The sequence below is a fragment of the Zootermopsis nevadensis genome, unplaced genomic scaffold (genome assembly GCF_977971745.1).
Source record: "Zootermopsis nevadensis isolate Lab colony 2312 unplaced genomic scaffold, Znev_1.0 Znev_ptg000001l, whole genome shotgun sequence".
In the NCBI taxonomy this organism is placed as follows: Eukaryota; Metazoa; Arthropoda; class Insecta; order Blattodea; family Termopsidae; genus Zootermopsis; species Zootermopsis nevadensis.
Genome location: NW_028259133.1, coordinates 18205985 through 18233371, shown reverse-complemented (window position 1 = coordinate 18233371; position 27387 = coordinate 18205985). Strand labels below are relative to the sequence as shown.

The window sequence follows — 27387 nt, the reverse complement described above, 5'->3', positions numbered from 1 at the left end:
GTAAGTTTTCTGATTTCTTTGACAAAATCAGTCATTAGTGAGATATTTGTCATTTCGTTTGTTTGAGTAATGTTTCAATGACAGATCTAATTTCCGCTTGCAATTGTCATCCTTTCGAGTGTACCTTGGTGGCTGAATAGTTGCTTACACCGACAATGACGTTCACAGATCGTGTTCTAATATCAGGTTACTATTTTTCGTACATAATAATATAAAAATGTGTACAGGTCGCAGAAACACGTTGGAGGGTCGCAGGTTCATAACCCTTGGTTTAAAATGTTAGGTGTTATACTTATTGCTGACATTGTTTGTAAATCTACTATTTGTCGTTTGTTTTTTGTTACAATGTGTGGTTCAAAAGCTTGTCAAATGGGCATTTAACTTCGTAATTATTGCATTACGAAACTTATTTTGAACATAACGAATTGTTAATAGTGTTATGATTCGCCTGCTTTTTTTTAGCTTTGTGAACAGACAAATTACTGTGACGTATTTGGGACAGTAATTTAGTGTTACCCAAGTTTTATGAGAGTTGTGATATAATTCTCGATTTAGTTCCCTGTTACGGTTGGTCGATGTTCGAGTATACGAGGCTTCGTCCATCCTTGCTGAAATTCGACTTTTTGTTGTTATTCGTTCCTTCTTAAGACGGATAAACTGGCACAGAGATGTACTAATAATTTGTAGTCTTTTTTCAAACGAATGGTGGTCGAATCAAGGGGGAGGGGGTGAAGTGGTCCTACCTTGCATTGGAAATGAGAAATTCTAAAATATATTTTATCAGGAAAAGGAGAACTGTAACAGAAGAGATCTATCTATATGAGGCTAGCTGCCTCCATCATCAGGGCGAACCTTGTTGATGGGGGCAGCAAGGTCCTCTGAAACGTCGGTAAACTTCTACCAGACGGCGCAACAACCTAGAAGACAGCCATCTTAATTTAAAGGATTGTTAGCTTCTAGATAAGGAGACTGGTCCATTGAACTTCGTTAAACTCGCCGTTTCTTTAGCTTTGATGACTAAAAATTAGTGAGTAGGAGCGGTCGTCGAATGCGAACAAATGTAAAACAGAAAAAGATGAATGACGTAATGTCCTATAATCGTTCCCATTGGTTCGTCTCTAGAAGGGCTAACAAGTGCAAATAAATTGCTCATTTACGGGGCGTACCAGGTTCTTTCTTACATGTTATGGTCAGCCAAGGTCGACCTTACCCTCAATAGTATGGGACTTTCCCTAACGACAGGACACGCGTGGTGTTAGTCTGCTTGTTGCGACACCTTTTTACTCCTGCACTCCCTTGAATCATGAATACTTTTCGGTTTTTTATCCGTCGAACTGACGTCAGGTGTAATTTTATCATGTGGTTGTGAGAAGCTTGTATTCGTAATTGTTATGACGTCTTGGAAATTCTTTCGTTTGTCATCTGCAAAAGCTTGTGGTTTATATAATGATATTGAACCATTAGTAAGAATAAACCTGAACTATATATATTGTAAAATAGTTTTTTTTTCAATATTATCTTGATATAATAGGTCTTGTCTTCGTATGTATTTAGTGTTGTATCCCGTCTACTTACCAAATCCTCCAGAACTCGATGAAAAACAATGTGATGAGTGAGATTTTCAGGTTCCTACCGAGGTTATTATGGAGATGGCTGTCTTCTGGGATGTCACGTCGTGTAGTCTGATAGAAGTTTACTGGCGTTTCAGAGATCCTTGCTGCCTCCATCATCAGGGAGATTCTTGACGGAGGCAGTAAGCACTTCTGAAACGTCATCTAGTCTCCACGAGAATACAGTCGTCTTTACAAAGTTACGATGATTTCCTTCGTGTGAGCGTTCAGGTTGATCCGTCTGTCATGTGGAAGTTGCCAGTGTGAACCGTCGACCGTCTTTGGCCGTGATGCTCTCCCCAGAAACGCCCCTGACCTTCTTCCGGCTTCTCATGAATGATTGTGGTTAGGAGGGGGCCTTGCCTTCAGATGGTGTGGTTATTTGCTTTCGTAATAGATCGTAGAACCGGGAAGATGGCTCCATTGTCCTCTCTGAAGAGCTTTGGTGTTTGCAGGTACGTGGTGACCTGTCGTGTCTCTTGTGCACTGTGCTACCAAGAGATTTTCCTTAAATCTATTTGGATTGCATTTTCTGATACATTTTCTCGAATTTTCAATGAGGAATTGTTCTAAAATATGTTTCTAAGCGATTACAGTGTCGCTGACCAGACCTGCCTCAAACATCTGACATAAAGTGTATCTTCGTAATGTTCTCCGCATGCCACAGCAATCTTATCCTTCTTGGTTTGATCACCTTAATATTATTTGGCAAGACGTACAAATTACGCAGTTTTCATCAGCCTCATCCATTCTGGGCCCAAATATTCTCCTAAACTCCCTGTCGTGAACGGGCCTGCATTCTGAATTCACGCGTTTTAAGAGAACGAATTCTCGAAAGGGGGACAAGGCGCCCAGTTTCTTGTACGGTTCCTGACGAGGGCACACGCACACTTTCAAGCATTTTTGAGTGTCACTTGTAACGGTATCGCTTCTTTTGACATATGATATTCTCCGTGCGATATTTTTTTGTGTGTCCAAAATAAATTACTGTTAAACATCTGTTATGTTATAAACTGGTACAGTAAAGTTCAGCGTCATATTTTCTCTCTGGTATAGGTGATTTCGTCACTGGAATTAGTAAAATAAATTGTTTTTACCTAAAGCAATGAGGTTATTTTGCTGTTGTTAAGGTTATGTCTTATTTAATACTTTCTGCGTCAATTTAATTTTGAGTCATTCGTGTAATGAAAATTGCCGCAAGAGGGCGCAGGCCTTCGTAATATTACGTCATACGCTACAGTGTTACCTTTGTTTGATGCCAGTCGCGTGCCTGTTGGAACCAGCTGTCTAGGCTCTCAGATTTGAATAATTGCCATAATTCTTATTCCACCTGTATTTGTTGTCTGTATCCGTCAGTAACTTTCTCCAGAGTGTCTGTGTGTCTTATTCACCCACCCACTCACCGGCAGTGTTTAAGAGCAAGCCTCGAGCTTGCCATGAAGTGATCTAGTTTATTCAACATCATTATGGATTACTGGAGCACAGGACGTTAGAAAATGTTAGAATCAAGCACCTGTTAACCATTGACATTAAGCAGCACACGACAGCATTGAAATTATTAGGATGTGGAACATCGAGTCACCTTTACAGATCAGCATGTGTAACGTTTGCAATACTTTGATCCAAATGGCAGATTGAAACTAAAATCAAGGCCGACCATATCTGTAGCCAGTTTTTTCTCACCGCCAAAAAAAGTAATATCGAACACAAATTTTATTTTCGATATGTTATATAATATTTAATTAATTATTCTTGTCCGTCTATTCACAATTTAAAATTTAAAATTAAGATAATTAAAATATCATGTGATGTTCCTTATCGATACATTCGATTTACATTTAGAACATCTTTTTCTTATGACATGTTTCGGTTCTTAAATGAACCATCATCATATGTAAAACAACTTCAAATATATAAAAATGGAATCTGGAAGTGAACATCACTATTAACTGATAAACAACTTTAAAAAAGTTGCATATAAGAAATTACGATTAAGTTTTAAGTTTATATAATTTTAATTTTTATACACCTGAAGACGGCTCATTTAAGAACCGAAACATGTCGTAAGAAAAAGATGTTCTAAATGTAAATCGAATGTATCGATAAGGAACATCACATGATATTTTAATTATCTTAATTTTAAATTTTAAATTGTGAATAGACGGACAAGAATAATTAATTAAATATATATCTTCGCAATATGACGCAACTATACCAACTTATGTTATATAATATGTTCATATCATCGATTTAAATTTTGTAGTTCTGAAAAATATTATCGTTTTATGTTTTAATGTGCTCACGTAAGATTGGTCTGTTGGATAGTAACACTATAACGTTTCGGAGGAACATACTGCCTCCATCATCAAATATCAGAATACTGCTTATGTATGGGCATATGCGCGTCATCTCTTAAAATGAGATTTGAAGATGGATGGTGTAGTGTCTTCTCCCTGGGTAAAGGCGGCCGAGATGTGAAGCGGACCACGCTTATTTAAACACAGGGCCAATTTTACCTTTTTGCATGAAAGAAAGTAAAGTTTCCCCTTGCAAATTTTGTTATAGGCTAGAATAATTCGGTGCCCGGTATTTGCAGTAACATGGTTATAGTGTTACGTCATTGAAAAATTGGCTGTGAAGTGTTTCTGTGTATTATTATTTTATAAATAAGTTTTCGTGACTTTTTTCAGACATAATCGCCCTCTTTATATTGGGCTTGTCGACAAACAAGGTCGTCCCATTTCGTGTCAGTTAGGTTTGCTGGTGAGTTTGATCTCAACAGTCACCGCCATCACACTGCGATAGAACTGTAGTCTATATTAAATTGCTTTTGTTATGGTTAAATAATTGTTTTTGTCTGTATAGGACGTAGTGGTCTGTCGTATTGGCGTCCAGAATGAAATGTGGTGAAAGGAGAACTTCGTGGCAGCTTGCAAAAATGTGTACCTGACATGCAAGGGGGTTCTTACAACGTGATCACTGTCATTTTCTGCACAGCATAGCGAGCCTTCGAACACAGTTTGAGTTTTATTTCCAGATTATAGCATTTCAGATGTTCATATTATTCAAACAATAACGTTTTGAGATCTGGGGTCCTCACACAAGTTTATTATTATTTAGTGTTCTGTCTGACGACAGGTCCATATGAACAGAATCCTTCCATCCTTTTCTCGGACTGGGACCTGTTCATATACGTTCTTGGCAGATGATCCAGAAGTGGTTTGCCATTGCCTTCTTCTGTGTGTGAATGGAGTAATTGTTGGGATGCCACGGATAAACCGGGGAAGCCCCCGGAGGAAAACTCCGTGTTGCCTAGACCACGGCCTTGCCCAACACAAGTTATAAATTCGGGCACCGCCGGGAATCGAACCCGAGACCCCAGGATTACAAGGCCAGCGTTAAATGAGATCTTACCTTTTAAATGTTTATGAATTTATAAACTTATAAAAGTCATAATTGAATATTTTAACATTTTAAAACTCCTGGTTTCAAAAGTAAGACGCCTGTTGAAAAACTTGTTTATCTTTGGTTAATTTGGAACGTGTCCAAGCAGTAAGTCTCATCCTGACCTTTTGGCTATAATACGTAAGTTATAACTTCCAACTTAATGTACATTTTCCTCGTCTCTTTGTTGTTACGTAACTTAGCCAATCGGGAAAAATGTAGTTCTGGTTGCCTATTGTCCTCTCCCATCTGAAACCTTTAGTGTCTTATTACTTTGTGGAAGAAATTTCCGTAAAGGTTCTAACAGCAGTCTTCTGTTTAATGAATCATTGAACATAAAGCAATTTCACGTTCTGATTTTATGAAGTGTTTGTCAATGTACATTTCACCCCTTTGTTAGCGGGGTTTCTTTTCCTGAATTTTTCGAGACGGTATCTATAAACTTTGCTTGCGTGTTTCCGTCAGGTTTGGTCTTTTTTCAACAACGTATATCTGTGTAGCCGTATAATATTTATGCGGAAAGAAGCCAAGCGATGAACTCGTGAATTATTCATGAGCTGGAAGGTGATACAGATAAATTATTCTTTTGCCCGTGTTATATACAGTTTCTTACTATTCAGGGTTTTTATGTGAGAAAGTTTAGAAAGCAGAGGATCATCTTTCTTTTCGTAGGGAGGATGGCTTTCGAATGACTCTTGTCATCTTGTTCTCCAACACCTGGTGATGTTTATGGTGACTTATCATGAACGCGCATTCGAGTACTGAGACATAGATCAGGCGCCCTACTCGGGACTAGAGACTGCCTACATCGGCGATGTATGAAACGGACATTATAAATTATAGGATAGTAGCGACGTGGTTGAAGTGATCGTCCGATTTTAAATGAAGTGCCTCGGGATGAATTCACTGGAAACAAGACACCCGCATTAGATTAGTTCCAAATGTTTCTTGCCGCAAGCACGTTTTGGGAACTCAGTCATTTAGTGGATGACTCTGCGCTAAATGTTGTAATTTATATGCATGCATAAAAGCAAGGCAGGTGAAGCGTTACTTTTCAAGATTTCACTCGATACGCGGGTGTGATATTGCACTGCTTGGCGTATCTGCCACGTACCAAGGAAGCTGCACGAGTGATGAATCGGACTGGAGAAAGAATAGTTTTTCGTAAGTTGGTAATGCGGAGGTGTGGCTGTCATTTTATTGGGCAAAACAAGCAAACTGTTATTTTATCCTATCTTTCGCCTCGTCCTTTCTCTTTTGTCTGTGGTATGTAGGCTGCTAAGAATGAGAGGAACTGGGCACATTTCGAAAGTTCGCGTGTCAGATTTGCCCATATTTATGTTAACATATTACCAAATATGTTCTTGAAGCGTAATTAGCGGTCATTTGATTGGCAATACAAACTGTTGTCCTGTGTGTATGTGCTTTCGTAAAGGACATTCCTGACATGAGGGCTCTTTTGACACACTCGGTTACAAGTAAAAGAGGTTTGAGGTGTTGTAGTTTTGTAATGGTGTTCCAAACCCTAACGTATCCTTACATCTCCTAATATCACACTATAAACATCGTAAGACAGTTTTATTCAGAAGGCGTATACCTTCTTGTTGGTTTTACCAAACCAGTCTCCCCATCCCTGTGTCTGGAGGGCTTCCTCATTCGCTGTCCGACACACGACGGGACGTGCACTCACTGGCATTAAGAAGAATCTGCCGAGAGCTTTGACATAAACATTAAACTGATTGGTTTTTCTTATGACTACGATTGCAATTAACCGTACTTCCGGTCGTGATGGATAGTAAAGATTCATACGAGGAGGTAACACCACATCTCAACAGTAATTTGTTTTGTTGAAACACGTTTAATTAACATACATGAATGTGTAAAACGAGGTGGGCGTTTAAGTATCCAAGCACCGCGACCTTCCTCATCTGTGGAGCGTCCCCTGTAGCAGTCCTTGTCGCCAAATGAAGTGCAGTATTCTGATGCTTAGTGAGGCCATGTGATAGTCTTGTCCAGGACTGGACTGCCGGAATTCGTGATGTTTTCTGTTCATCCAGTCTCTGATTGACGCGTGCTCTTTGCGAGATGCTGTAGTCCTGTTCAGGTCCTTAGTTATCATTTTATTTCTTGCCAACTGATCCTCGAGAATCGTCAAGAATCTTCGCTGTCTCTCTTGGTCTCTGTCATTCATAACACTCATCAGTTCCACGGGAAAGACAATGAGAAATGTATTGTGGAAGAAAGCGTTAAGTTATGTGCGTCATTGTATTCTCATAGCCCCTGATGACGGAGGCATAAACAGCCTCCGAAACACTGGAAGTTCTTTCTGTACTGATACGTCTGATTGCCCGAGAAAACGTCAGTATGTTTGATCAGCACGAGACCTTCAGATCGTATGCAGAAGTTTGTTTTGTGTACAGCGCATTCTTCCTGCACCATAAACTTTCCTTTGTTTATTATCGTAACTTGGACTGAAATGTCTGTAGAAAACTTGTCCTGTGGGGTTTCTATTGCAAGATTCGTCTTATTTCTCCTGCCTTTCATTTACATTTATTTAATCGTTACGGTTAATGGAATGATTGAGGTGTTTTTCTGTGGTCATTTTCCCGAGTGGAACCTACTACTTCGTATCGTTAATTGCGTAATATATACAGGCTATAAGTGTTAGGATTTGGTGGTCAGGATATCTGCGCGCATAATTAATTATATGCTTAAGTTATCATCAAATGGTGCATAAAGGTTTTTTGTCCCCCTTCGGAATGAAATTTGGAAATTACACACTCATTACTGTTGAATTAATTCTGAGTTTGTCTTTGCAAGGGTCATTCGTTGTATTGCAAACGCAGAGTGGTTATACAGGGTGTGTCATTTGAAAGGCAAACCCAAGAAGACTCGCGTTCGACGGTAGAAAAATGAGACCACAAGCAGGACCATCCTTCTCCCAGCCTGTCTCGTGATTCTTAAGTCAGTGTCACCCTGTGTGCTAGGCCGATGCTCACGCCATTTGCGCAGAAGCTGCGCATGTGCGAACGTGGTGTATTCGCGAGCAGATCGTACGTTCGTTGTGAACATTATTTTCGCATCTAAATCGTTCGCTAATGTTCGTGAAACACGATATTGAACAGAATGTTGTCAACATTAACCCAGAAACACTTCACAAAAACATTAAAAAGGAGTGGATGCTTGTCTTTCAGGAGGTGGAGGACATTTTCAGCGTTTGCTATGAAGCCGTTCTATAAATGTTTCTTAACAAAACAAAAACAGACTATTTGTTTTGTCCTGATATCACCAAAGCTTGCAACTACTGTTTTAATTAGGGTTGAGTTTAAAATGGAACATCCTGTATGTTGACTAATTAGGAAATTATTTTGCCTCGCTTTGCGTTATCCTCAAATCGGGAAGTCGCCGTTTTTAATTCCCGTTCATTGGTGTTAGGAGTCTGTCCAGTAGAATGATGGAATAGTATTTTTAAAGCATGTCAAATTGATTCTTATCCAATCATTACCAGTTTGTAATCATCATTACTCATTATATCTGTAAATCTTTAAGATTGATTTCTACCCTGTTGTTATTAGACCGTAGTCACCTGAAAGCTATTTGTGGTATCCACAAACCTTGCAAGAAAGTGGCTGCGTTATATAACACAGCCCTCACTCTGTAACAATATTCTTTCTTCGTAGATGGTTCTCATGTGTTAGAGACATTCTGTATGGGTCGCCAGCCAATTGTGAATGCAACATTTCTGACATTCTTTTGCAGGAACCTTGGAATGTGGAATTTTAATATATTTTCATGAGGATGGTATTTAATATTAATAAGAATTAAATCTGTTATCTTTCTACGAAAAACCATACAGTAATTATTTTATTGGTGAATATTTTTGTTTATGTTTGTTTCCACCAGAACACCACGTTTTGTGTTTGATTATTATTTCCAGTTTTGTGTAGTGGGGAAATCGAATACGAGGGAAGTTAATGAGTTTTGAAACGAAGTGACACCGACCAACCTCTTGTATCTCTGATAGGATTATAGAATTCACATCTTAAGGGCTAATGGTCTGTTCGTGTAGATTTCTTATATGGACGTTTACAGATCGCAAGGCGAAAGACCCCCCATTAAGTATGTGGCCATTTTTTGGAGGATTTCTCATAAGTACATAATTTTTGATTTAATATAGTCTTACGCTACCGGAACTTCACATTTCCCTTACAGCATTTTTTTTAAGTGTTCTGTCTGACGACAGGTCCATATGAACAGGATCCTTCCATCCTTTTCTCGGACTGGGACCTGTTCATATACGTTGTTGGCAGATGATCCAGAAGTGGTTTGCCATTGCCTTCTTCTGTGTGTGAATGGGATGCCACGGAGGAAAACTCCGTGTTGCCTAGACCACGGCCTTGCCCAACACAATTTATAAATTCGGGCACCGCCGGGAATCGAACCCGAGACCCCCAGGATTACAAGGCCAGCGTTCTAACCGCCAGACCACCGGACATACGGAAAATTATCTGGGGTATAGAAGTAATTAAGACATTTTATCTATCGTCTACTCTTTCATGAGAAAGAGATGATCCTATAACGAAGAAAGTACAGTTTTCCTAACAGTTATAAGAATTTCAGGATTTATGAAATTTTCAAGAAAGAATTGAGTAATAGTCGGCATAGCGTATAAACTTAGTGGACGGAAAAGGAATTACAAGGCTGTCGCAGTTACGTCAACCGGAAGCCGTCCACATTTAGAAAGCAGGGGAAATGTAACGAATGTGGTGGGTTTTCCGGATTTTTGCGCTGACGTTCTACGTAAGAGGAGCTTGAAATTATTATAACGCTAATGGCAGGTCATTAGAACATTATTTTAATTATGCGTTGTACAAATTAATAGCTTCTTTCGATCCTATTAACCGTTCTGCGTAAGAAGTTGCTGTCTGCACACAGCTTGGCGGATCAGGACGTCGCTTGCATTGAAGTCAACTACACCACTTTATAATCTTACTCCACGGAAGACTTTTCAGGAGCTAGTAGTAGCTCAGCTGGTCAGATAACATTCCCCCCCCCCTCCCGCCTTTAACGGAACGCTCAGTTTCATTGCCGTGTTGATAGCAGCCACTGAACCATGTCCTGAGCCACATGAATTTGGTTTACATCTTCAGTCGCTGTTTCTCAAAAAATCATTTTATTGTCTTCCATCTACGCTTAGGTCTTCCAAGTGGACTTTCTTCTTCTGCGAATATGTAAATAATCCTAGTTACTTCTACCTTACTCTAAAAAAGTCTTCATTTGTTATCTTTGTCTCTTTTGTATGCAGTAAATAATAAATTCTGTGCCGTGTTTAGGTTTATAATCCGAAAGATTTCCGCTGTCAACTGCAGACATCGACCGGGTCAGATAGAGTAACACGTGCTTAATATGGTTATCGAATTATTTTGTTGGTGAGTGCACATTATAGTAATTAATATCGTGTATAGAAAGGACTGCAGTTCAGAAATTAACCACAAAATATTGCATAGTCATTCCGAGGAAAAGAAAAAGAACTCTGGGTTACGATAATGGAACTGTTCCTACCAACAGCAGGGCGTTTCCTCACGATGGAGTGGATTCCGGCATTCTACCGGTATGGGTTTTGTGTCACGGATGTAATGCGGTCAGGACTTCAGCTCTTATATAGGTTTGACACGTTAGTATTGAATAGAGTTGAAGGTCAACTTGGACTTATCCAGAAAGGAGGATATGTGTCCTGCAGGGCTGTCCAGTTGACAGTTCGTAAACATTACTTCCAGTGGTTGTTAATGTTTACCAGATGCTGCATTACGTATTCATCCCAAGCTAACTGAAGAAATTCTGTAACCTCGAGGTGCATGTTTTTATCACATTTTGGGGAACTTGAAGCTCGACTTATGATGCCGAGTGATAATTTGTTTGTAGATATTTAACGACTTTTTTTCAGTAGCTTAGATGTTATCGTGTCGAATGAGAGGATTATAGTGAATAATGAATTGATGATGTGGAAGGAAGCGATCGTGGCCTGATTTGAGGTACCATCACGGGATTTTCTGGAGTGGCTGAGGATAACCACGAAAACCCCAGTCAGGTTAGCCGGCCTCCGGCCCGAAATTTGAACCCGGGACCTCCCGAATGCGAAGCAGTGACAACGTAGTTGTACATTTGGAATTGTTTTTGAGGAAGTGGTCGTGCCGTATTTGGCTAGAGGGAGAGCTAAGGAAAACCTCGAAGAAGCTTAATTCGTTTTCTGCTTTAAACTTGTAAGATACTTTCTGTTCCTGTCGCAAGTAAAGTACAGCCCTGATACAAGCGAAGGCCGACCGCCAGTCCCAAGAAACTTGCACCATTTCGTTGGTTGATTAACAAGTTCTCTATTCGATGTAGGTTTCTGCGCTCCCATTAACATTAATGATGAAACATGGTATCTACGGGGAATTGTTTAATTGCCGTGTTCGATCATTGTCTGCTCGTGGAAAGTATCACCTTGTGTTATTGACAAATTGTGGAACAGAGGCCATATTTTCGGAACTAATCGAATCACTGTTCTGGTATGTGATTTTGTTTCGAGACCTTGAGACCTTGCATGTGTCGCGAAAAATAGAAATCAGCTGTTGAAATACATAAAAAAAGTGTAAATTACTTTTGAATGGATGCGAACTTCATACAGTGTTCAAATATGAGTGTAAGGAACTTGCAGTTCTTCAACGTTTATTACCTTCGAACTCGGTATTTTGAAAATCTCGGCTTGAATGCACGTGAGCCGAGTTGCGTTTTTTTTTAAAAAAAAGGTCCTGAATTCAGTTTAATTCCATAGCGGCTATACTCGGAGTGTCGTGGTTTTCTCCTGTTATGACGAGGAGAGTTGAAGTAGTGCTGTTAAGTAATAAACGTCTTGTTCTCGTTTAACCAGTTAATATTTTGTCTTTCGTCATCCCAAAACATTCATATTTCGTCATGATGCCTATGATAGTGGAATCGAGAGACGTTAAAAACGAATGCATTGCTAGTATTTGCCATCACCATTCTCCTAAGTTACAGCCCTTTTTTACACAATATATTATTTTTTTGCGACGAAATTAGGAGCAGAGACGGGAAGGGGAAATACAGTGCATACCAGAAGCTGTAATGTGCTTTAGTAATACCAGTGTCATTTGTTGTAGCAGTTATTAGTGTACAGAATGTACAAATCGTGATGAGACAGGTTGCAGAGTAAGGAAATGCGGAAATGAGAATCGCTGGCTTGAATTCCTTGCTGTGAGAGAGAATAATAGGTTTCGTTGTTATGAAGTAGGATTATTATAGTTAAGCAGTGAAGGGTAGCTGGTTGGTTGGCTTCGTAACGTAATGTGTCTTAGTCTGTTAACCATGCTAATAATTTGTATCGTGTGGGTGTTGATCCCCAGCGTGATACGTCTAGGGCATCTGCCCCTTTTTCCATAATTCATGTTCCAACACAGTTGATAAAATTAGAAAGAGATGAGGAAGGAAATGTCTTTGGCTTCTATACATGTTTGTTCTCCTTCTGCAAGCAACTTTGTGGCGTAGGCGAAACGCGAGGTTTGGCCCCGGGTAATGTAACTATGGTGAAACATGTCGCGTTGGAGCCCGGTCAGTCCTAGTGAAATAGCCGTCTGCTGCGAGTGGTGGGTGAGTTGCTCTGAAGGCTACGTTTTATCTCAAGGCTGTCGGAGCACACGATTTGAACCTTCTGGTGTGGGAGGACCTGGTTACGTGGAAATGCTGAAGGTTTCTACCTTCAGCATTTCCAGTTAACCTGACCCGCAGCCGATGTGCCCCGAAATTTTATAAGAAACTTTTATTTGCACGTTATAGTTAGAAAAAAGTAATATATTCTCTTTCGTATTAGAATTCGTAATACACACACTGGTTCATCATCGATAGTTTTATTCATCGCGTGTTATGTTTTGTTCTAATGTAAATTCATTTTGAAAACATTGCAGCTTCAAACTGTATTATTTTTAGACATCAGCTTTTAAATATCGCGTCATTATGTTGATGATTGTGGTGGTGATTTCGATGGCAGCTGTTCTCAAACTGTGGTACGGGCCCCCTTGGGGTACTAGAGATGATTTCCAGGAGTACCATAAATCTTTATTCGTGTATACAACGAGATGCAGCGAGCGGAAAAACTAATGGACCTTCTTGCAAATTGAAATTAGTTCACATTCTTTCCGCATTTAAAATTAATATAACCAAACTGTACCATTGAGGCCTACTTTCTTTTATATCAGCAATTCTAATGTCGGTTGTGTATGTTCCAAGTTTGATTTGCGTGGTACACCAGACTTTTTTTTGACTTCGTCAGGGATACCAAACAAAAAAGTTTGAGAAACCCAGCACTAGAGGGCATGAAATACGAAAGTAGGGTAATTTTATCCGTGAAATTGCCTTTCTTGTAGTGGTTCTTTATTAAACGCGCGTTGTACCTCCACTTTCTTAGAGCAGCTCTAACACAAACTACTCCTCCTGAGCTTCGGAGGTCCCAGATTGCACTTTTCTTCAGGCGTGCACGATTTCTGGAGTTCATTTCGTCATCGATGTACAGTAAAGTTGTTTTGCCAGATGGCGTTTGGAAGTTCAAGTTTAAGGTTATGTAACTGAAAGGTTTGTCGCAGCGTTATTCATGAACCTTCCGGTTTGATTCGTAATTCTAGTCTAACCTTTTAAAGCTTAATTGTACCTATATATGTCACTTGCTTCAACAATCATCAATTCTTCATTTCGTATTCATGTGTTTCGTATGGTTCTCGCTGTAAACAGCGAAAAACAGTTGATCTTTGTATTGGTGAAATGTTGTATTTTCTTTGCGGTACGGACTGAATACATAACTGTTATTTACACGAACTTCAGCTTCAAAAGGGTTAAACATTTGTTCAGGAACATACGTTAACGAAGTTGTACATGTTTTTTGTCAGTGAAAATTTTCTTGTAACACAAATTATCGTTTCAGGAATACACAGAGCACTTGAATATTATATCGGTTTGTTAGGAATGATGTATTATTAATCGTATTTTATTTCAAAGTAATTAGCGTTTGTCTCCGTTGTCTTTTGTGTGCAATGTATCGTAATGTGTAAATTTCAGACACGGCACACAGGTGGAGCCACTTAGAAGCTTTCTTTCTTGTTAACGTTTGCAGTGTTTCTAAATGTTGTAATGTTCTTGAAACAGTTGGAAGTTATGCCCCTGCTCGGAACATAGGGGAAAAAACCTTTCTACCGAATGTCCACTTTCTCCTGCAGCCACCTGCCCTGGAGATGTTTCGCTGCCGACATTAAAATTAGTAAATCGGTAGACATTTTTATGAAACTTTCAGTTGAAGTGACATCTGGTGGAATTGTTTGTGTTTATGTATTCAGTACATTGTAATTCTAAAGATGATCGCTTTAGCTAGTTCCTTCATTGATAACCAGGACTCAGATGCAGTGTGGACTTTGCCACTCTCGCTCGAAAGAGATGAATGCGTGTATCCGCTGTCATTGTTGCAACTTTTCCACAGTGACCTCGGCTCGTGTTGTAACAATGTCCAACAATGACTTCTGTCGTCGTTGATGCAATGTGTTCCAGGCCATACTTGTTGACTAATTCGCAGGGGAAACGTTGGAAGCGGTCTTTGTACTATCGTAGCATTCGTCTGGAGGAACTGAGGAATACCACGAAAAACCTCAGTCAGGATAGCAGGTCTCCGAGCGTGGATTTGAATGCGGGACCTCGCAGATACAAAGGAGCAGTACTGACCGATCTATTTCTTTGTGGCAGAATAGAAAAGGATTATTAATGGCCGAGGTCGGTCAGTTCTGTTTGATACGACACGTTAATCTGGCACGTGATCAGTAACAGTCCTTGGCGGTCATCACCTCTCCATGGGCGGGGATTGGGTGGGTCTCGTCTGGTTCCGTATTAATTAGCAAAGCACATGGGAAGGAGCGTGCCTTTTAGAATGGACAGATCGAAAATCGCTTTTTTATGTTCGCTTGTAGAACGCGCCATATTGGCTTATCTCCTCAACTAGCTGGCTAACGATGGATTTCTTGTGATCGGTTCTGCTGTCTTCCAGCGTATGTAGTTTCACTGAACCGTGAAAGAAAGGAAGAAGAATGTTTAATCTTCGTTTATGAAAATGTTTGCCGGCCTAACACCGTCTGTACATAAATATATATTTTATAGAGTCGTATTAAAATTATCCTGTTTTGGTCTGCTAACAGACTTGCGTAAAGCATTTGTTTTTGCGAAGTGTTGAAGAGCGGTTACCTCGTGCCCCCGTAACACACAGAAGTGGCGACAAGATTGCGTGGAAGTAGCGTTAATTTCTGGCTCTTACCCTGGACGAGTGGCAGACCGTAAACGAACTTACGTAATTGGAAAGTGTAAAATGTAACAAAAATATTACGCGCCATCAGAAATGAATGCATTCGTGGAATTTCTGTTACGCGTTGGCACGTTATTTAATTCGTGAAATTAAAAAGAAATTCTGTTTCAAGGATGATGCAAAGCGGCGTGGTTGTTAATAACTGTCGGTAAGAACAGGTCATTACAATTTCACCGAAAGTCGTAATTTTGTAGTTAGGTCGCGTGCTTTGTGTTGAGGAGGACCTGGGCTCAAATCTTGGCCCAAAGACCGGCTATCCTGACTGAGGTGTTCCGTGCTTTTCCGCAGTCACCCAGGCAAATGTCGTGATGGTACCTAAAGTCAGGCCACGACCACTTTCTTAACACGTCCCTTCCAGTTCATTACTGCCATCCTCTCATTCGACACCTTTTATTATTGATACTGAATTAAAACGTTAAATAAACCATAAATAAAGTAAAGTTTGTCCCACTATACGCCATGTAGGCGTTTGGGGGGAGTGGAGGTATAGCTCCTCTCTTCCTTGACCCCGGCACTAGATGGGGGTGAGTGGTCAGCATCACGCCCCGGCCGGCTTTACCCCCGGGAAAGGACCCCGGTACTCATTGTATAGGAGGCTGGGTGGGCCCCAGAGCCGGTCTGGACGCAGAGGCTAGAGGAAAAATCCTCTGCCCCCGTCGGGGATGGAACCCCGGTCAATAAATAAATAAATAAATTACAATTGTTTGTATTAATGTTTACGTTTTGCGCTTGGAAGAATGGTTGGTTATTTCATTACCATTAATTTAAATGTGTAATACAATAAAAAGAATGTGGCAGATTCAAACAGTACTACACAGTAAAAAATAATTCGCCTATTGTCACGACTTCTGTTGAACGGAAGACCAAGAGTTACTAAGAGTCATGATACAGATCATACAGTAGTCAAGTCAGCGTTTTAAAATGAAACGTAATTTATTTCACCGGTCCATTGAGCAGTGTCAGGTCTTGTAAGCGGGGACTGTTAATTTTCTTCCTACTTAGAGAAAAACCAGAACTCCGTCCATTGCAGAAAATTTGAGGGTATTTTCTGTTGATTGTTACTGAAAATGAAATTTACGAATAACCATGGCGTTTGTGTAGAACAAATGAAAACAGGTCCGGGCTTATTTATATATTAAAACAATTTAAGAATCCATTTGTTTCTCGATTTAAAATGGAACTGAATTCCATAGACTGTCAGTATAGAGTTTTATTTCGTATATTTTTCAGTGTGCGAAAGTTGTCTCTCGAATAAATATTTTTTAAATGAAAATTTAGACTTTATATCACACGTGACTTAGATTGTACACATATTCTTGATGTCAAAAGCCTTCACAGTTGCAGGACGCAGGCTACTTCTAATTGTGTCAGTCTCAATGTGTTTGAACCTCGGAGCATATCAGCGGTGAGTGTGAATTATTTCCTAGAGATGTAAATGTTTAACTGCCCAGAACATATGTTCGCCTATCCGGAGGTCACTTTCTTCAAACGTGTTCGTCACGGCATGAACGCTCAATCGAATGATGGTCGATATTCGGCCAGTATAAAATGGTGCTGCTGTGGACACGTACAACAAAAGATCGTGCACTGCACAGTGATAGTTTACCTCGAACGGGAACAACAAGGAATTCAAATATGAATGAAAGTGTTTTTTGTCTGTTAATTCCTTCGACACGACATCAGTATTTGTTCTGTTCAAACTTTCACGCTTTATGGCGTCGGTATTAAAACTAAGCTGCATTGGAAACGGGGTACGACTATGGCCGGATATCGAGACCTACAGCTACAGGCAGCGGAAGATGTTGACTTGTACTAACAAGCCCTCTTACGTCACATCCGCTCTGAGCAGGACTATGACATGAACGACTCTCACCTCGAGTGACAGAGACCGTGCGCCCAAATAGTATCAGAATATATAGCTCATTCTCGACCTCTACACTAGATGAGGGCGAGTGGTTGGCCATGGTTTACCCCTCGGAGGACACGTGACACAAGAAAAAAATCTTTTGCACTAGCCAGGGATTGAACACTGATTATCCAGTCTGTAGTCAATATTACTAAAAGTAATTCACCTGTCATGTTGGTAACAGTGTAGCTTCTGGTTTCCGACTTGTATGTTGTACAATATTGTCTTAATGATGTTTGAGATCACGTGTCAACTTCACGTGCATGCCATGTGGCGTATTTGATAGAATAATTCTGCATAGCATTAAAGTGGACGTTATAAGCAACTGTATGTCAGTATTGCACAACTAGGTCACTATTTCTCGTGCTCGTATGACAGAATTGGAGTTGTGCCCAGAAGCAGAACAGGTTGGGTGTGGTGAACTGATTGGCATATGATTGCATGTAAAGGAGTGTCTCACAAGTCAGTGGCCTCCAGAATTACTAGGATGTGGTTTAAACATCCCTTAAAATTACAGTCCCACTTCAGAAGGACTACGAGTAGTAATCTAGTCGACCAGACACATTCATATTTGTTGGTTTTGGATATTCAAAGAACATTTCACTGATAGAAACATCATTATAATTATTGTCGTTGATGTAAATACTTCGTTATTTAAGTATATTGCATATTTTAGTAAACATGTGGGCAAGTGCTGTAAATGATAAGGTAATAAATTGCTGGCCACTTCCTGGGTCAGCTGAATCCATTCATTTAATCTTTTATAATAAAATCTGATATCATCTTCCGAGTTACTTTTGATCCTCCTGTACACCTTTAAATAGTTTTGCTTGTAACCGCATGATCACATGATTTAGCAACACATGAGTAGGTGGCAGTTGTGTAAGGGTTGCTTGGGGGTTACCAATGATGCAGTTAATATTTTCCCTCCTCTGTCACATCCAAGTTTCCCATCCTCCAGATGATGAGTGAATATGAAATACTGGAAGAACTTTTTATTTATAATAGTACTACTTCTCTTTGTTACAGAAAATCTTGCCCCTTCAGAAATAAAGAAGCTGCGCAACAAACGGCGTAAGGCCCTTCGGAAGGCCGAACTGGAACGTCAGCAGGCAGCTCAGGCTCAGGAAAAGCGAGAGCAACATAACAAATCACGACAGCAGGGCGACGCCGAGCCAGATGCTCCACAGCAGAATGAGTTAGTGCCAGAGAAACTTGCCAGGGTTCGTATCTGCATCGTAAAATAGTTTAAAACTACGGAACACTTGACGTGAGCGCAAATATATTTTGTATATTTGATTGTACAACGTGTGTCTCACTCTGAAGTAAGATCGTATTTGAGAAAGAAAAAATGTGAGGAGAATATTTGCCCGATTGATAACTTTAATCTCTCGCCTGCGTTACTAAGGTTGAAAATGTGCATATGTAACATGATCTATTGTATATTTTGCTGTGTCATTTAGGTGGAGGATCCATTAGAACAAGCCATTAGATTTCTTCAACCTTTGCAAACTTTGGCTGGAAGAAGAATAGAAACTCACCTTATGGCCTTTGAAATATATTCCAGAAAAAGTAAGATACATTTTTATTCACAGGTCTGTTTCATGTATCTCGCAGACCATTCTCAGTTTTTGTGACATCTCATTTTTGCACTTAAAATAAGTCACTAAATAGAATATGTTATTAGTTCAATGTGAAACTGCTTTATAATGAGAAACAGTGCTTAAATTGGATATACGGATGTATCTCTGCAACAGAAAAGCCGCTACTCATGCTACAGTCAATCAAGAGGGCGCATCGTCTGGATCCAGATAGCCCAAAACTTCATTCTTGTCTCATTCTGTGTCATGGCTACTTGACACGGTGGCAAGGGAATCTAGAAGCATCAGTGGCAACGGTTTTGAAACAGGAGATGGAACCTATTTTCAGAGGAAGAGACGCACGCCAAATGAACGCAGAGTTCCTAGCAGCAAACTCGAAATCTCTTGAGGCTCTGTTTGAAAGTGAGTGTCAAGCCATAATGAGGAGAGTTTGTGATTTGCTATAATCTAAAATGTTGCCTATTTCACATGCGTAACTAGAAACATTGTTAAATAGTGTGCCTTGCATTGGTAAAACCACAATATCCTTCTCCGTCCGTATGTCGTCATTCATGACTTGTTTCCCATTATATAACTAACTAGATGGCTTACCGGACCCAAAGGTTCATCACCAAATTAACCAAATCCCTCCACCGGACCCTGTCCTGGGCCACCAAAATCCGGTCTCCTTCAACTCCTATCTCCCATAGATCCCGCCTGACATTATCCTCCCATCTACGTCTAGGTCTCCCCAGCGGTCTTTTCCCCTCAGGCTTCCCAACCAATAGGTTTCCTGTTATATACGATCCCAAATGGATTGATCTCTTTCAGTTAGACTTTAATGGGTCCCAAGTCCTGTGACCATCCAGTTACTTTCCAGGAACCTATTTCCAGAGAAATGATAAAATTTATCAAACAGGACTGTCAGTCAGAATTTAATTCTCTGGATTAATGGTTTAGTAGCGTGCTACTGTGATGCACAGGCAGGTGGACTGCACATGAGCCAAATTCAGAGGCAATAAAAGCGTGTAAAGAAGATTCATTTAAAAAAATATATACATTTCTAGAACAGAAGTGGGTCACCATTTTTGCCAGGTTAAGGAATTCTTATGTCAATAAATTTTTTAATCCATTTTCTAGGTGCTCGAATGATGTATCATCTTGATCCATCAAAACAGGAGACTGCCATAAAATTGGCCACTACTTTGGACAAAGATATTGAAGGAGTCAATTTACAGGTACGTATGTACTTATTCACTTTATTTTGATGCTTATAGTTTATATGTACTTTATTTATTATAAACAATTACAAATATGTTTCCAATTTTGGTTGCTTGTTCTTTCTTCAGACTGCCTTTTGATGAACGGATTTCAGATGTTAATGCTAACGCTGAGAATTTATGGTTGATATTTACAGAACTGTACAAAAGTTCTTCAGGCTCTAAGGAATGAAGAATTTGGTTCATGTCCAGAGAAAGTAGCAGAGTATGAGGCACGTTGTCACGTCCAGTTCCCCCATGCTCAAGTCTTCCGCCCGCCATCCGCCGTGTGTCAGTCCTCTCCCGCTGCTGAAACTAATCACATTTCTGATGGCAAAGAGAACTGCATCAATAACTGATGTTGGCCTTTCCCATCTAGGTGGCCCTCACATTATCACTACTTTCCTAGCATGCACAGTTCTGCCCGTGTAGGGGACGTCGATCTGTAGCGAAACGCGAGCGAATCCAAGTAGCTGGAAGACAATGTGGAAATGAACAAAAACAGTGTGAAGTTAAGTGCATGTTGATTCAATGAACTGTACTTTGCAACAAGCCTAATTAGTAAATCAAGGATGTAATTTGTACCATAACAATTATAGGAATGGAATTATTTGATAAGTTAACTAAATCATATTGAAATTCTGAAGGAATCTTAAAAGAAGTTCTGAGTGAATACTGTCAGAAATTTAAAATAGGCAGTTATGTCATAGATGAACACACCCAACCATAATATTGGTTGATTATGATATATATTAAGAGCAAACGTTGCAGCGTGGTTTAAATTTCTGACATTACAAGACATGTAAGAAGTTTCGAAGAAGTGTGCGAGCATTTTGTCATATAGTTTTGGAGGCATCCAAAGCATCTTGTCGTATAATGTGAATTTTGTGAGGTTGCCTTAGCAGTCTCTGTATTGAAGTGAGCATTATGAAATGTTCTACATAGCAGCAAGGTATATATTATCAAGGAAGGTAAAAAATGTGTCGCGTAATCAAGCGGTTTGAAGGAGTGTTTTAGTCTCGAAAAATCAAAGAATTGTAAGTATAAAATCAGTCACAGTCAAGGTGCTGTTGCTTCTCTTGTTGCCTGAGCTGTACAAAATGTATCATAATAAGACACAAGTTAACCACTGAGAACAACTGGACTCAAGTTAATGGGAAGTATCTACAAAGACAGTGAACTCAGAAGATGATGATAAGATAGAGTATCGGATGACCACTGTGTACATCTTCTAGGTGATCTTAACTCAGGTCATTGGTTTTCTTGATAATATTTCTGTTGTCATTGACAGCAGAACAAATACAGCCGATCGTGATCTTCTTACTGTCAAATCATTGTTCAAAAGACTTGAGTGCCTGTCTGTCCATGTGCTCCTAACTCGGTGGCTGCTGGAAATTGTCCATCATAGAAGCAAGTGATGCATAACAACATTTGGAAAGATTGGAACTGAATTGCAGCAAAGAAACTGGGAGAATTAAATTTTTACTGAGCTCTATCTTGTGGTAATTTTACAAAGCCAGCCAGTTTCTGTTGCTACGCGTATGCTGTGTCCTAGGTCACGGTATTTTTCACGGTTCTCTTATCTTGCAAGGAAGTGAGACAGATCTTAGACTGCATTATTTCTAGAACAAGTTCCCTGTGTAAAAATGTCTTTGGTGGCAAAAATCACTAGAGTTTCTGTATCAGAAATATCTATTGATATATATCTGAACTTTTTGAAATGCTGTTTATTTTTCTATTAACTGCCCTGCTCTTGCACCATCTTACTCATATGGGCTAGTTGGCTTGAAGCTCTTTCCATAAGGTAGAGTTCTGTGGGTCTGACTTGTGATCTGTGTATTTAAAGAGCAATGCAGATAGCAGCGACTTGTCCATCTCAATCTTTGTTTTTTTCTATTCGTTGTTAAGGCAATATGAAAGGGAGAGAAAACAAAGACAAAGTCATTGTACCATAAAGCTTTTTAACACACGAATAACTGTAGCAACACTTTGTATGTACTTGACAATTGTACCGGCGTCCTATTGACAGGAATTTGATTCCATTCAGAGAGTGAACATTTCAGTGATTCTTCCTCTCTCTGACGGTGATGCCATTTTGGTATGTCACCTTAAATGTGATTCACAAAAAATCAGTTTGAAGATAATGGATAATAATCGGATAACCCGAAGCCATTTTCAGGTGTTGCAATTATGTAGTTCTTGCATCATCGAAAGGAAGGAAATTTCTATCCCCTAATATGAAATCCTTCCAAATTGAGGGGTGTTTCATTTTGCTGTAGAGAATTATTAGATTGGTAGGCAATGTATTGTTTGATTTTTCTTTAACATTATTATTTATTTGAAATGAATGAAGTGCATTATAGAAAACTGATTGTTATTAGCAATTTCATTACATGAGTGAATGTTGAGAGGAAATGAAACTGATTCCATGAAGAAACTTTACTGGAGACTGAGTTCCATCTTGTATCTCTTTTGCTCCATGTTTTTTAATGACTGTACATTGTATTTTATTTCTTACTACTAAATAAATGTGTTTCAGGAGATGAAGGTAAGCAAACAGAATATATTTAATATTACAATCAGACAACATGCAGAAATGAAGAAACTGTAAGCATTCTGGACTTCAAAATCAATTATGGTTAACAATATGAAATGGCACAAAATATCATGCAGTACCCTTTCAAATTCTAATGATCCCCGTCTGTCAGGCCTGCATTTGCCACTTGCAATAGATCAACTATTTAATAATTTTCATGGTAGAGGAGAATTTGTAATTAGTGAGAAACAATGAAATGCCATAGACTCTTCTATAAATTCTTGTATTCATTAGGTGATTATCAGTGAACACATTCTTCTCATTTATTCAGAATCTACTTTCCTGGTCTTCTTTGATTTTGTGATAAATTCCCTTGTCATCATGTTCAGAGCACTTCCATCACTGAATACTTTTTTTAGCTAATCATGTTTTCATCGCTGTCTCTTCATTTTGTTCTAACTTCTCACATCTCTCTTGGTCACACAATACATTTGTTAACATTCTACTTATCTTGCCAGCAAACATAACTTAATATGTATCTCGCCTATTAATTTATTGTTATCCTCAGATTTTCAGTTTTCTTCACTGGATTTTGATGGAGATGATGGTAACTGGGTCATATTGTTCCAGTTGATTTCCGTGAAGTCAATCACTACCTTTGGATTTTGTGGTATGTACTGCCTGCAATGTGAACCAGAATGCAGGAATTTTATCACATGGTACTACTAACAACTGTTAAATACCTTTATGATCTTGACTGTGTGGCAGAAACGATTGTACACTTTTGAAACTGAAAACTTAAAAAGTACATAGAAGGTATTTGAATAACTGATAACATGATCCTAAGCCCTAAAATTCAAAAACTATTTGAAAACTACTAAATTTATACATTTCATGATTTCTTACCAGTACTTGACACCTGCAGAATCAAACATTAATTTAGCAGCAACTGTTTCTGTCTTGTGAGAATGTTTGTCTGACATATAGATGACTTCTCGGATTCCGGACTGGATTATGAGCTTGGCGCATTCGTTACATGGAAACAGTCCGACGTACATGGTGCAGTTCTTAACATCTGCTGAGTTTTTGTTCAGGATTGCATTCATTTCGGCATGACAGACTGAAATATGGTAATTTTAAGTTCTTGTATTCCATCTTTATGATGATGCAATATTATTGAATTAAACTTGTCTAAGAATGAATTGAGCAGCTTGATTGTGGCTTGCATGTTGCTGATTTGAAGAGAAGACTGTTCTTGTGCATTTATCATGAAATAAGAATTACATTTCTCAGTACTTAAATGTCAGTGCCAACTGCTAATAAAAGTTCATACAGTTTAAACCCACAGACATTTATTTTTCAAGATGATTCACTCTAATTTTAATATACATTTCATATCATTTGTCTGGAGTGACTAAACGGAAGTCAGGATAGCTGTTTTCTGGGCCACCACCACATTTGGAATTCAGGACTTCCAGAATACAGTGCAGGAATGTTAATCTCTGAAACATTTTAAATATGTCATTACATAATTTTTTAAAATGTAATGTTTACATTTAATATAAAACAAACACGTGTGATAAAAATATGAAAGGAAATTGGGCAGATAATAAAGTGAGGATCACTTACAATAAAATGACACAGAATACCAGAAGCAGCTTCTTATTTTATGCAAGTGGCTGTGAGGATGAAAGGTGGATGGTACTGGCTATAAAGGTCATGTTAAATGGTGGCCTTGTGTTGAACTTTCAGAGAGTTTGTTCTACTCCACAAAACTTGAACATCAAAGTTGAAAGATTGTCACCCTGGACCATATATGGGTAGTGAGCACCCTTACATAGGATAGTGGCTTCTTTTGGGTATTAATATGTGATACTGTAGTTGCACTGTCTGGAAATGAGCATCTCTCTTACCAAATAAATATTTTGTGCCAAGTTTATATTTTTTTTCTTTGCTCCATGGAAACTGATCATCACTGCAGCCATGTGGCATGCCATTATATCCCACACCAACAATTTTCTTATCTTCATTCACAATACATGCTCCAACTTGTGAACATGGGTCTTTACTTCGTTTAGCAGCCAAGAATGCAGTAGCCATGAAATAGTCTGTCCAGCTCAAGTAATCTTCTCGTTTGTTGTTCATATCTCTGTGAAGGAATATTTATTGTATGTTTATGTTAAAATTATAAAGATGACTATCTTCTGGGTTGTAGCACCATGTAGTCTGGTAGAAGTTTACCAATGTTTCAGAGATCATACTGCCTCCATCAGGGAAAGGATGGAGTCATCACTACAACCCAGAAGACAGCCATCTTTGTACACACTACCATAAGAAATTCTACCTATATGAAAAGTCTTTGGCCCTATATATTGCTGTTTATATTGGGTATAAAAGAGTAACCATGGGAATATCTGCAAAATTAAAAAGGGTTGACAAACTTTTTGATCATTTTTTAGCATCAGCATCCCTGCGAAGTGTTATCCATGTGCCTGCATTAAATAACTTGAGAATGGCTAAATGGGTTTCCGTTTGATTTTGAGGAGTATTACTGAAATTTGTCAACATATCCAATTATATTTAAAGGATACAATATTAAAAGACACTCATGTGAAGATACAATTATGTCCCTTTATGATACATTTTCTGTACTACTACCAGCATGTTTTGTGAGATATTCCAACTAGAGAATCTTTATTTCTATTTGGACAAAGTTATTTGTTTAGTAGTTTCCTTTTACATATGAAACATAAAAGAGTGTGCATATTTTTCATTTTACATGCCAGACATATAAGAAATTAAAAATATGTAATCACCTTAATGTTTGTGTATAGTTGTTTTCATCCCCTACAAACTTACTACCGTTGAATTGGTTTTCAACTTTTCCAGTATCACTCATCGTAAACTGTAAGAAAGAATGTGCTGATATAAACGTAAAGTTTTGACAGTATTTTAGGTTATGTTATAACACTTTGAATTGGTTTAAATAGGTATATTATACTGTTGAAAATATATTTGGACACTTGTAAATTTTATTTGACAAACTTGGATTTCTGCACCGTAAGATTTTCAAGAGAGTCCCACCAAGCTTGGTGTTTTGCACCGTAAACTTTTCAAGTCCCGCCAAAACCACGGTTATGTCACACCTATACATTTAGCCAACACCAGGGCTTATGGTCGCATACAACACACGTATAATACGTTCTTTGCCGTTTTGTGGGTCATAGATTTCTCAGGCGTAACAGCGGAAGTGTATCTCATCATTCATTCGAAAGGACAGGGTTGCCAATAGAAATGTATAACTGAAACGTTTTTGTCTATATGTTATGTATCTTTACGACTTATTCCAAATTCTACTGTCATTTTAACTAACTTGTGTATTAATGTGTGTGTATTTTTTGTTATTATTACTGTTCACACATCGGCCTCGGAACGGGAGAATAAATGTTACGAACTTCGCGCAGTGTTTTACTTTATAGGATTTGAGATTTTGCTTTTCTTTACTGCCCTCTAGGATGTTTAGCGCCCCTACAGGGCAACAGGAAAATTAGAATGGAGTGTACTTCGGCAGGCAGTCGGTATGGTTGGATCGAATGTTGTAGGTAATCTCACATGTCATCATCCTGAAATTATCATGTGGCAAGTACTATTTATACATTTCCCACACCTCGATGGAACAGGAACTTATTAAGTAGCTGACAGTCGATCGACTAGTCAAGTAAACTCCTTTTGTCTAGGGCGTTACCCCTGCGAGGTGTGTGAAGTTTCCGTGGAGTAAGATCGCAAAAAATTAAGAACCATAGCAGAAATGTGAGCCAGGAGCCGTCTTCATGTCCTCTCTTGATCTTGCTACAAAGTCTTTACCGTAGTAATGCTGAATTATAATTCCCAGTCAAGGATGGTTCTGAAAGTCATCCCACGGAGACATCCATAATTCATTGCGATCCGGGATCAGGTGGGATGGTGGGCGACAGAATTTACGTACGTGGGTCCAGAGATAAAGCGATCTTAGCCGGAGGGGGGGGGGGGGGGGGGAAGATGAGATCATTTCGAGAAGTTGCAACATATACATATGAGTACCAAGCTAGTTTGAGACACACTGACAAATATTTCTCACCTGCTGCGTTATCCATCGCAAGCAAATTGTTTTCCCTAGCAACAATCTTCATATTTGCAATTAAAACCATACCACTTTTTAAGTTTAACCACAACCCGAGGATGAGTGCCCTAGATATCGAATTTCGAAGTTTGAGATTCGAATCGTCATCTATGGCACAACGTCCATCAGGAATTTATTGAAATTTTCGTTAAAGTATTCTCTAGTTATTAAATGCAATATGGTTTGTACAACGAACAATCTACCTTTATAAAAACAACGATCTTATTGAGCGTGATGCAGGTTGCTGACTGTTTCAGTACAACTTTCGATCTATTAATCGATTGTGGATAGCTTTTAACTTGATGAAGTTGGCAGAGCAGCACGAACCTCCCTCGTGAGTTGTTCCTGCTAGTGCAACATTCTGTTAAGATACGTGTATGTTTATAAATGCAAACCAATGTATTATCTTATCTACTATAAAAATTTCTGATTAGTCGTCGTCGTAATCTGATACTAATAATAATGTTCATCCAAGTCATACTGCTCATTCAAGGGTTAAAACA

At 39.0% G+C, this 27387-nt stretch overlaps 2 protein-coding genes across 5 annotated transcripts in view; one reads left to right on the top strand and one right to left on the bottom strand.

Annotated features, from left to right (window-relative positions):
- Positions 1-22736, top strand: part of Naa15-16 (N-alpha-acetyltransferase 15/16) — a 48649-nt gene extending 25913 nt beyond the window's left edge. For both annotated transcript variants that reach the window (XM_022065576.2, XM_022065575.2), the window contains exons 12-16: positions 18380-18573; positions 18814-18922; positions 19108-19353; positions 20071-20168; positions 20348-22736. In XM_022065576.2, coding sequence (XP_021921268.1) covers positions 18380-18573; positions 18814-18922; positions 19108-19353; positions 20071-20168; positions 20348-20548 — 848 coding nt within the window. In that variant the 3' untranslated portion in view covers positions 20549-22736. The remainder of the gene's footprint in view (positions 1-18379; positions 18574-18813; positions 18923-19107; positions 19354-20070; positions 20169-20347) is intronic.
- A 253-nt stretch (positions 22737-22989) lies between these two features.
- On the bottom strand, positions 22990-25993 carry LOC110830536 (deoxycytidylate deaminase). 3 transcript variants are annotated; one of them, XM_022065580.2, is made up of 5 exons: positions 25771-25993; positions 25542-25630; positions 24639-24874; positions 23632-23845; positions 22990-23406 (listed from the first exon to the last, which is right to left on the bottom strand). In XM_022065580.2, the coding sequence occupies exons 2-5, from the start codon at positions 25622-25624 to the stop codon at positions 23298-23300; spliced, it is 642 nt and encodes a 213-aa protein (XP_021921272.1). In that variant the 5' UTR covers positions 25625-25630; positions 25771-25993; the 3' UTR covers positions 22990-23297. The 3 variants fall into 3 exon arrangements, with proteins under 3 accessions (XP_021921272.1, XP_021921273.1, XP_021921274.1); XM_022065581.2 differs by having other exon boundaries at positions 25785-25993; XM_022065582.2 differs by having other exon boundaries at positions 25810-25993.
- Between the last annotated feature and the right edge of the window lie 1394 nt (positions 25994-27387).